This window comes from Antechinus flavipes, chromosome 2 (genome assembly GCF_016432865.1).
Source record: "Antechinus flavipes isolate AdamAnt ecotype Samford, QLD, Australia chromosome 2, AdamAnt_v2, whole genome shotgun sequence".
Classification (NCBI taxonomy): Eukaryota; Metazoa; Chordata; class Mammalia; order Dasyuromorphia; family Dasyuridae; genus Antechinus; species Antechinus flavipes.
In genome coordinates, this window is record NC_067399.1 from 522,956,747 (window position 1) to 522,968,487 (window position 11,741).

General features: G+C 39.0%; 1 protein-coding gene across 5 annotated transcripts in view; it reads right to left on the reverse strand.

Annotated features, from left to right (window-relative positions):
• Positions 1 to 6,483, reverse strand: part of TNFAIP8L3 (TNF alpha induced protein 8 like 3) — a 28,191-nt gene extending 21,708 nt beyond the window's left edge. For 4 of the 5 annotated variants that reach the window (XM_051980653.1, XM_051980652.1, XM_051980651.1 and 1 more), the window contains exon 1: positions 5,408 to 6,483. Coding sequence is in view for 1 of the 5 variants with exons in the window: in XM_051980650.1 (XP_051836610.1) it covers positions 5,408 to 5,459 (52 nt within the window). In the remaining 4 variants the exon portion in view is untranslated. The remainder of the gene's footprint in view (positions 1 to 5,407) is intronic. The other variant, XM_051980650.1, reaches the window with a different exon arrangement.
• Positions 6,484 to 11,741: the final 5,258 nt, after the last annotated feature.

The following is an 11,741-nucleotide window of genomic DNA, read 5'->3' on the forward strand; positions in this document are numbered from 1 at the left end:
ATGTCCTTCCCTGCTCAACAACCCCCATTGGATTCCTTTTGCTGCTACATCAAATCCAAATTCCTCTGCCAGGTTCCAGCTTTCTAGGCTTATTATACCTGACTTGCTTGCTTGTTCCTCATATGCAACATTCTATCTCCTTTCTTTGAACCTTTGTCCAAAGGCCTAGAATGGGTGAAACATTCTATTAGAGGAAACAAAATGTTTATGGATAAAAAGTATCGAAAGAAATATACAAGGTAATTTCAGAGGGATCTCTTATAAGGAATAGAGTCTAAGCTGAGGTTTGAAAGGAATCTAAAAGGCACAAGTGAAGGCAGGGGTATAGTACATTCTAGGCTTTGTTGTTAATCAGTCATTTTAATCATGCTGGATTCTTTGTGACCCCATTTGGGTTCTCTTGGCAAAGGTATCAGGGCAATTTTCCATTTCCTTCTCTATAATTTTATTTTATAAATTTCATAAATATGGAAATATAACTTTTTAAAAATAAATAATGGAAACTGGCAACAGGGTTAAATGACTTGCCCAGGGTCACACAGCCAGGTATGTGACCAAATTTAAACTGAAATATTCTTGCGTCCAGGACCTGCCTTTTATCCACAGTGCATCTAGTTGCCCTTATTCTAAGCACCAGGGCAGCCTTTGTACAAATATTCAAAGGAAGGGGATAGAACATCATACATGAGGAATAAGCAAGAAAGAAAAGTTAGGTATAATATGCTTAGAAAGTTGGAACCTGGCAGAGGAATTTGGATTTGATATGATGGGCAAAAGGAATCCTTTAGGGGTTCTTGAGTAGGGGAGGGACAGAGGGGAATGTGTAAAAATTGCTCATCTCAGCCACTATATAGGAGGGCAGACAGTGCAGTGCCAATAGACCATACATTTGATTACTCGAAAAATCTGGGAGGAACTGCTTGAGGAGACACTCTTTTTCCCTTAGTGAAGGGTGGGGTATATCATAGCATCTTTGTGAGCCAGAAAAGGAGGACTGAGATCATTATTATTGATTCTCCAGTTGCTTCTCAGGAAAAATTCTCAATCATCCTGAAACTAAAACTCTCTAGCATGTCTGAGAGGTTAATGGTGGGTTTGCTGGTGGAAAGACTGCCAAGTTGGGTCTCTGGAAGTAATCCAGTGTTCCATAAACCCTGGCTTTTTCCTAATCATGGAAACTATAAAACTTCAGAAATATACAAAAGTGCTCTAAAAGAAGCAGGATGAGAAGCACAAGGGATAGAGCTCTGCACTTAAAGATTTGAATTCTAATCCTGTTTCAGACAATATTAGATATGTAATCCAGGGCAAGCCACTTTTTTCTCTGAGCCTCAATTTCCACATCAATATAATAAGAGATATGTGTACAGGGGTACATATCCCTATATAAAGAGGGATGGCCTCTTAGCCATTCTTAAAATTTACAATCCTGTGGAATATCATGTTTCCAGAAGGATAAATAGTAAATAATAACAAATTAAAATTTTAAGCCCCTCTCCAAAGTTGCAGGGAGATCTAGTATATGAAATTTGTATAACATTTGCTGGGGATAAAAGATACTCAGAGAAGAGGGATCAGAGTCAGAGAGTTCAGAGCATCCATAGATGCTCTTACTCACCTTTGTAAATATTTAGAGAAGCACCCTTCTTCCTTTTCTGCAGAAATGGTGATTCTGAGTGTAAAATAGTGCATATACTGTCCCACACTGTCAATCTATTGTTTGGTTTTGTTGAACTGTTTTTTCTTCTGTCCCCCTCCCAACTTTTTGTTACAAGGCCTGATGGTTAGAGGGGTTGAAGGAGGGAGAGTTATCTCCAGAAATGAAGGTGATATGCCAACAAGATATCCCTCCCCTGCCGCCCCAAAAAAGACTAAAAAAGGAAGGATAGGAAGCTATCTAAGAACAACTTAACATGGTCCTAAAAGGGATAGGATTATGGATTAAAGGAAGGTGGTCTTCATGGTCAAATCTGAAAGCTACTGACATAGAATGTAATACACACACACACACACACACACACACATATGCAGGTGAATGCACTCTGGAAGATACCATACTCTATCATGCATACCCAATCAGTGACATAGATGATACAGATAAATGTTTAAGATCAATACAGTAAGGTTCATATACCTAAAAAAATAATAATCAGGGCTAGTTTCTTCATCTACAAAAGGAAGAAGTTAAACTAAATGAACTCTAAGGTTCCTCTCAGCTTTAAATGTATGATTCTGTGCTTTGTAAACAGGGAACAATTATTCTAATTAATTAATTAGTATTCTGTAATTAAATTTAAAGGATAGTCATTTGTTAAATCATAAGTCTGCTTTCATGAAAACTGTCCTCAACATTATATGTGAGCAGTTCAAATATTTGTTTTATGGTTTGTTTGTTTGACAGACATTTGTTTCATGTGTATGTGGGGGAAAGGAGCTGAGGGGGAGAAGAAAAAGGGTGGGGCAATTCCCAGAATGGAAATTCCTTCCACATATGGGGATTGACAAATCATTGGTAATTGAGGGTTGTAGAAAGTTATGTGCCTGGGGCACCAACAGGTTAAGTGATTTGTACTTGGTGGAGACAGGATTTAAACCCAGGAACTTGCTTCCAAGGTCCTTTCTACTAAATATACCACAAAATCTCTCATTCAGAAGGGCCAGTCAATCACACTAAACTATTCAATGAGGATTCAAAGAAGCAGAAGATAGTTCCTGTCCTTAAGGAATGAGGAGATTTACAATCAAGCTAAAGGATGACTTGAATTTTTGTCACAGGATATTCTTGTATAAGAACTGGGGATATTTAACCTAAAGAAGAGACTAATTGGGGGAAGATATGATTACTATGTTCATAAATTTGTGAAAGGTTATCATGTGAAATAAAAATTAGTTGTTGTTGTTGTTGTTGTTGTTTTTTTATGACTCCAGAGGACCAGTGGACAGAGGTTTCCAGGAGGCATTTTTTCCCCAAATTAAAAAAAAAAAAAAAAGGAATTAGAGCTGTCCAAAAGTAAAATAGGATTCTTTAAGAGGGAGTTCCTTGTCACTAGTGGATTACCATTTATGTATCAGGGATGTTATACATGGGAATCATGAGATGACCTCTGAGGTACCTTCCACTTCTTAGATTCTAGGACATACTTGCTTCACTTGGGAGGTATAGCATATTTTCAATTACTGTAGACAATAGAAGCAAATGATTAATATGATTGACAGAAAAAAATGTAACTCAAGATCCCCAAATGAGTTTTCTAATTAATGGCTGGTAGCTTTTCAGGGAGCCCTTGATCATTATTCATAGATATACAGAAGTAGTATTGCTTTAATGAAAAGGGAGGTAGGGCTATTGCTATAGGCACAAGGGAGTGGATATTTTAAATCTGCTTCTTTCCCTCATCCAAGAAGATACAAACTACCTTAGACTACCTTCTTCCAATCCTTTCAAATCCTTTCATCTATTTTCTTTTCCCCTTTCCATTCTCTGATCCTCCTCCCTTTCCTTTTCTTTCTCTCCCTCTTCTGCCAAAAAAGCCAGTATTTAATGGATTGCAGGAAGGATATCAGATTTTGTTGATGAAGTCACAGGATTTTTAGAGCTGGATGGGACCCCAGACACCATGTAATCATCCGTCCCCATCCCCCTTTTATAGAAGAAGAAACTAAAATCCAATAGATGTAAAGTAATATGCCTAAATAGTAAGAACAGAGCTCTGAAACAAACCTGACTCCAAAAACAGTGCTTTTTTCTACTTTTCCTCTGGTTGGAAGAACATTCTAAGTGTTGCTCTGTCTCTCCTCTCTCTACTTCCTCCCAAATTCTTAAAATAACTACATCCCCTAACATATAGCTCTACACATAGATATGCTCAAATATAAGGTGACTATGAAGTCAAAGTAAACTGAATATGAACATGGGTCTCAATTTATAGTCATGCACAAGAGCACAAATATAGATCAAATATATAAGCAAGTGGCACTCAAGATACCAGGGAAGTCTGCTGCTCCATTCCACCTGTCAGATGTATGCTTACTAGAGCCACTCTAAGAGGTTAGTAGACATCTTTTCTCTTCTGCTTTATACTTCTGGACACTAGTTTAACTTTAGTTTGAACCAGTACAGGACTTTATCTGTGACAGAAGGGACTTCAGGGGATCTGCTACAGTACAGGATTTCGTTTTCTATGGGAATGAGAGTTTAAGGTTTTGTGTTGGGATAGTTTTTGGTTACTCCAAGTTCACTAATGTGAGTCCTCTGATTGCCTGCCGCTCCTTCCTGGAACACATCAATCAATGACATTTGGAGGTTGGGCTTATGGAAGTCTCTGATTTTTTTATTCTCAGTCTTTCTTCCCCAACTCCCAGTCGCTAGGACTGAAGATCTCTACATGTATCCTCACACTCAAAAGAATACGTGGGAAGAGTAGGTGAGAGAGAGCATGATTTGGTGACTTAGAGCGTGGGTGAATGGTCATGGAGATGGGAAGAAGAGGGAGGTGATTTAAAAGAGTGAGATGATGCTTGGCTGATTCCGATTGTGGGTGGACAGGAGAGGGTGAGGGGTCAGCAGATCACCAAAGGATGCTGGTTACTTTCTAATTCTTCCTGTTTAGAACCTAGGGAGGAGTGAAGAGATGGATAACAATCCATCCTCAGTCTTTACATCGATCAGTCAATGTTAAAAAAAAAAAAAGCCTCCCGTTTTATCCCCTTCCCCCCACCCTCCATTCCTACAGGGCACTCCTCTCTCTTCCATGTCTTCCTGTCTTCTAAGATGCTCACTTATACCTTCTGCTCCAGCTTGGAGCTTTGGGATATACCCAACTATAGTTCTGAGAGGGGAAAAAAATGATAATTTCTAGAAACCACAATACATAAGGTATTGGATTTCTCGTCATGTCATTTCCCACGGAATTACTCTAAACTCCACCTTTTTAGCTTTCCGGACTTTAGACTGAGTCACCTGCTATACATCTCAACTAACCCTTCTGCTTAGGGACTCTTTAAGCCAGCATTTGGAAATAAAATTCAAAGGCAGATATTTTGCAATCCTTGATGCGGCACACTATAAGTATTTCCCAAACATTGCCCCCACCCTGCTTCCAGGAGAAGAAGAGTCCAATACAAGACTTGGGTTATCCTTAGCCCAGTGCACACCTCTCTATACTGGCACCCTTTGACACATTCTGCAACTAAATAAGTTGGTTGGGCGCCAAGAAGGATGAATACCCGCACACGCGCACGCACATACCCGCAGCCAGCTGGTTAAAACAATTCTCTTACAGAACTAATTCTGCCTTCTGTGAGCCAGTCCTTCTGCTAGAGAAATCCCTGCGATTTCTCTCCCCGCCTCCTATCCTCTTCTTCTATCCCCTCCTCCCCTTAGCAACCCCTGCCACTTCAGCCTTACCTGCAGCGGAGACCGGCTCTCCCTCGCTCAGCTCCCCAGAATCCGAATCCATGCTGCGGGGCGGTCTCTAAGCGCGCTCTTCGGCCGCTTACCCTGATGCGGGGGCTCCCGTCTGTCGGTCCACTCTGCAGACCGTCTGGCTGGCTGCGGGAGTCCCGAGGGGTGCCTCCGCTGTGCGCGCAACTCCCGAGGAGGAGGAGACGGCGGAGGCGGAGGCGGCAGCGCCTGCGGCTTAGGAGGGGAGCGGCCCCGGAATCCAAGGGAGCGCAAGGATGGGGCTCCCCGGCTCCGCGCCCTTGCCGTTGGGCTCTGCGAAGCTGAGCGGAGCTGCGCAGCGCACAACACTGCACGGCACGGCTGAGCAGAGCTGAACTGCTCTGGGTCAGTATGTGCCAGCAAAAGAAGAACGTGGGGCGGAGGGTTGGGACGCAACAGGAAAAGAGAGAAAGGGGTTGGGGCTCGGGGAATGATGGGGGGGGGGGATGCGAAGGGGAGGTTGGGAGGCGGGGAGTTGAGAGCAATGTTCTTTGAAGCCTGTTGCAAGACTTACATTAAATATCCCAGAAGCGCTGCCCTCCTCCCGGGCCCCTCCTCGCGCCTGCCCGCTGCTTTTAGCTGAAGTTTCTGCTTGGCAGGGTGGTGCGGTGGCTGCTGCCGAAACCGCTGCTTCCCAATTTTTGAGCCAGGTCGGTAAGAGGCTCTTATGGAAAATACACTTCTTTCTTCGACCCGTCGCGTCCCTCTTTCCACCCCCCTCCCCACCCTCTCCCCCGCTCCCACTCCCAGTTAGAGGTCTGTGGGCCCGGGAATAGCTGGGTGAATGAGGCGGCGAAGCCGGCAATTTGGATGCCAGGCTCCTTCTGGTTTTCGAAGTGGAAGCAAATAAGTAACTTAACAGCTCCCAGCTCCGAACTGAGAGTCCTTACTTAGGGGAAAAGAGAAGTTTCTTATACCTGGGGACAAAAGTTGACCAAGACAGCACCGGATTTTTGCGAATAAATGATTAATGCAGTCAGTAACTGCTGTGTTCTAAAAGCTTGGCTGTCTTTCTTTTTTTCATCCTCAGCCAGAAAAAAAAAAAAAAAAAAAAAAAAGAGGTGGGGGGAAGGGAGAGCATTGCAACTTTGAAGGGGGTGGGGGGTGATAGTGAAAACGACCAGAGTAGGAAGGTGGAGTGTCTTGTGGGAGGCAACAAGGACGTATTCATTTATTAAACGCTTGCTGTGTACCAGAAGTTGGAGATCCAAAGACCTTGGAGAGATAAAAAGGCAAAAACGAAATAGCCCCATCCTCAAGAAGCTTTTTTTTGAATAGGATCCTATTTAGAACTGAAACGAAATTTAAGATTGTCGAGTCAGATCCCTTCATATTAGGCATGAGGAAACTGAGACATAGAGGTTACATGACTTATCCAAGGCCACACTGATCCTAAATATAGGAGGCAGGTCTTTCTGACTAATGCTAGAGCCCTCTCCACTAAACTGTTAAAAAAAGAAAGCATACTATGTGCTTTCGGTGCTAAGCTCAGGATATGCAAAGACAATGAAAAGATTCCTCCTCGCAGGGAACTTCTATTCTACTGAATTATTTAATTTAATTCAATTTAATTCAATTCAACAAATATTTTTGTAGCGGACTTCTGATTGGTTCGGTATTTACATAAGTTCTGGTCTGTTTTCCAGTACTAACTAAACACTAGTCCAGAGCCAAGTGCAATTTTTTTCTTGGGGACTCTATGGTGAGAGAAAACAAAGTTTGCTTTTGAAATGTTCTTCTTAAAGGATATTTCTAAAAGTGTGCACCACACTGTTTTTTGAACCGAACACATTTTGCAAGAGAGTCTATGTCAGCATAGTAAAAAAATTATTTGCTGATTGCTTAGAGCCTGAAAATTGCAAATGGCTATCAGTATGCTTAGGGATGCAAACTAAATTGTTTATTGACCTTAACAAAAATGTAATTAGAAAATGGAAACATATAATGCACCCCAAAGCCAAACAAATGACTTTTATATTTTCCTCTTTCAAATTATTTGCACCATTTCTCCTCAATCTGTGGAAATAAATCCTACTTCAGATACTTAAAAGCTCTGCGATGCTGGACATATTCTTTAAACTTTCTCATCATCATCAGTTTCCTCATCCACAAAATGATAGTAATAGCACCTGCTTCACAGGATAGTTGTGAAGACTAAATGAGATAATATGTGAACTTATATTTCATAAATGTGGAAATATGTTTAGAAGAATTGCATATGTTTACCCTATATTGGATTACTTGCTGTCTAGGGGAAGGTGGAAGAGGTAGAGAAGAAGAAAAATTTGTAATATAAGATTTTGCAGGGGTGAATGTTGAAAACTATCTTTACATGTATTTTGAAAAATTAAAAAAAACCTTATTTTTAAAAAAGTAATATCTAGGTTGGAATCTAGCCTCTGGTACTTTCTATCTGGGTGAACCTTAGCAAATCACCTAGCCTTTGTTTACTCAAATATAATATGGAGGTAATCATTGTATAAAATTTGTTGTTACAGATCAAATGAGATGATATTATTTAGCCCAGTGTCTGCCCTGGCTTAGGTGCTTAGTAAATACTTACTGCCTTGCTTCTCCACTTAAAATGCTTTGCAAACTTAAAGTACTACTTAATGCTATTTATTATTATCATCATCAGTATCACAGGATTATAAAATTGAAAATGATTTTATAACTTTAGTCCAATCTCTTATCTTATGCTGAAATATCTTGGAAAACACCCCTAATTGACTCATCCTGTATTTAAATACCTCATCCTTCAATCCATCTCTCTTTGGACAGCTCCAATTATTAGAAAGTTCTTCCTTAATTTAAGGAAGTCTTTTTCCTTGAAACTTCCGCCAGGCCTTTCCTGCTCCCTTTCCCTTCATTAAAATTCACTTGATGCCAAAGTCTTGTTGTGAAATTTCCTAGGTAATTTAACAAACAAATCCTCAACATGGTGATCCTGGAATATGAAAACAAAGTATTGCCAGTGCTGAAAAAAGAAGTATATTTTTAAAAGAGTCTTTAATATTGTAAGCCAACAAATTTTAATCACTGTGATAATTTGGAAGGGAAGGTTTCAGGTTTCCCTCAAATCTCATCACTCTTCCTGGCCTCAGAAAGGAATCATTTTTCAGAAGTGTCTGAATGTGAAAAGAGTTAGGAAAGATAAAGTAAGAAACTAAGATAGGATAATTGGAGTCCTGCCCAGGCCTCATAACTCTCCTTTGGGTAGAATCTACTGAACTTTGAATACAATAATTTAATTAGCTTGAATAATTAATTAAAATAGGAATTTCTCAGATATATTGCTTTGTCCCACTCCCCAATCTCTCACTAATCTTTCCAGTCTTGCTGTGTCACTGTGTTTTTCTCTTGGGGGTTGGCATCCTAGACTCTTATCTTTCAATAACTAAATTTATTAATTTGATGGCATGTTTTGTAAATTGTAAATTGTAAATTGTTTAGATTGCCAGAATTGCTAGTTAAAGGCTCTATTAGGTGAATTTTCAAATAATTGAAATTTGTTTTCCATCTATCAGACCATCAATAAATATTTAGTAGCCACCCTATGCTGGGCACTATCGATGTAATATGATTTTGAAGTCCCCTGATTTTAGGGAGGGGCTTCTATTCTGGCGATAAAGTCAATGATTCTAGATCGTTTTGGCTTTGGAGTCTGCCTCAGGAAACTTCCATACTCAATCTGTCAGGAGTTCTGATCACTCCTTAGTCAGATAGCTTCTGGCCTCAGGATAGTCCCATAGATCAAACTCATAAAACCACTTCTCAATTCATTGCTGATTGATAATCTGATAAATAATAATCTGATCAATCACAACCAAATTCTGGAGACCACTTCTACCTATGAGCCATAGAATTAGCATATCTATGATAAAAAGCTGGATAAAGTGTCTTTTTGCTTCTGTTTCTCTGCTAATTTCTTTTGGAAATTCAAGCCTGCTTTTGTAATGGCGTTACAATTACAATAAACTTTGCCTCTTGACTAAAAGATGGATTCAAGTCTGCAAATTCTTTTGAGACACCTTGCAACACCAATCTATGATCCCAAACTTTTGGGGTCTTCTCTTCCCAACTTCAACACTATGATAAGTACTGGGGATAAAAAGAGAGGTAAAAGACAGTCCCAACTCGGATAATAATATTAACTGTCATTTATTATAGCATTTTAAAGTTGACAGAATGCTCTACAAACATCTCATTTGTGCCTCAACTACACAGTAAATAGATATTTATATGCCTGGGACATATATTATATCATTTTTGCTTTATAAATATCCTCCCCCCACTTACTTTCTCCCTCCATCAACCATTGGTGAATACCTTACCTAGTTCTTTATTGTTGGTTTACTGTGGTTCACCCTCCCTTCTACTCTAAGCTTTATTTTATTCTTGCTCCCTCCCCTGTTATCTCCATGCTTAGAATACTGTCTGATCCTCTTGTTTACCAGAATCTCCTTAATACTACTCTTGGAAAAGGGGTGTCATTCTATTCCCAGTGACTTCATTGATCATCCTTCCTAAACAAAATAGCTAATATTCGTGGTCTTCCCTTTTAGAAAAGAAGTTTCTTTAAAGCAAATACTTTTATGTTTAGCACTGTGCTTTGCATATAAGTACTCAATAAATGCTTTTTCATTCAGTTATTCACTTTTTACAGATAAAGAAACTAAAGCTCTGATAATCCAAACTCACACAGCCAAAAAAGGATTTGAACCCAGATTGTTTTGATTATGGCTTTCTAGGTAGCTTGATTGCACATGGGGCTTTCAGCTTCAATACACCTGTAGAGTACATTATTCAGTCACCAAGCATTTATGAAACCCTTGTTATGTGTCAGGTTCATAGTACTAATCATTAAGAAAACATGCAAATACTTTATAATTTGCAAAGCACTTTTCACTAGCGTTCCTCAAATATTTGTCAGCTCACAAAACTTTCTTTTATTGTTGAGACCCTTTCCCCTAACCTTTTGTGGATTTTGTTGCATTTCAGAAAAGAACATGTTAATCTGAGCTGAAGGGTGTAGGAGATTCAGAAATGTCATAGAGACATTAATTTAAAATGTAGCAGTGAATGAACCAACAGGGAATCACATTTACTGGAATGCATACCAAGGTAAAGAAAATAATAGAAGAGCATATTTACTGAAATAGAAATCAATCATTGTATATTTACTGAGCACTTATTATGGTGTAAGACACTGTGCTAGGCACTGTGGAACTTGGCCAAGGGATCTTGAGAAATCTAATAAGTGAGTCTTTAGTTAATTTATGCCCATTTTCCCCCTCAATTTGTAAATGCTATAATCACTAATTTCAGTGTAACTGGGTAGAGGCATAATGACAACCAGAACTGAGCTAAGAACCCAAATCCTAGCCACATAAGGCTGTTAATGGAGTTTTCTATGTGACTTTCACAGTCTGTTGTCCTGAGAGAGCTAGGCAAAAAGGAAATAGTCATTGACATGTGTATGTGTGTTTCAATTATGCAAAGGGACAAGAAACATTAGAAGAAAATACTTTATCAGTACCCTCACCATGGAAAAATCTGTGTGCAATAAATTGAATTAGTGTGCAAGAATCACTGAGTGAGATAACAGTCAACATCCTTCTGAAAACTGCTCAAGTCCAGGTGGTGAGGTCTCTTTAGATCCTAGATCTTTAAATCCTAAGATGTTATTTTTAATTTTAAAAATATTTTCATTTCTTTAAATATTTCCCAATTGGATTAAAATTAATTAACATTCACTTTAAAAAATGTTATGTTACAAATTTTTTCCTTCCTACTCTTCTCTTACCTCTTGAGAAAGAAAACAATATGATATTAATTATATATGTAAAATCATATAAAACATTCCTATATTAGCTATGTTTCAAAATAAATATACAGGCATACAAAAAGAAAAATAAAGAACATGAAAAAAAGTATGCTTTAATTTGCACTCAAGAGTTTATCAGTTCTCTCTCTAGAGGTGGACAGTATTTTTCATCATGAGTCATTTACAGTTGTGTTGGATCATTGTATTGAACAGAACATCTAAGTCTTTCACATTTGGTTTTCATTACAACATTGTTGTTATTGTGTACAATGTTCTCCTGATTCTGCTCACTTTATTTTGCATCAATTCATGTAGGTCTTCGCAGGCTTTTCTAAAATGATTCCCCTTGCCATCTTACAGCTCTAGTAATTTCTTCATAATCTATATTGCAACTTCTTTAGCCACTCCCCAATTAATGGGTATCCCCTCAATTTCCAATTTTTTGCTCCCACACCAAGAGTTACTATAAGT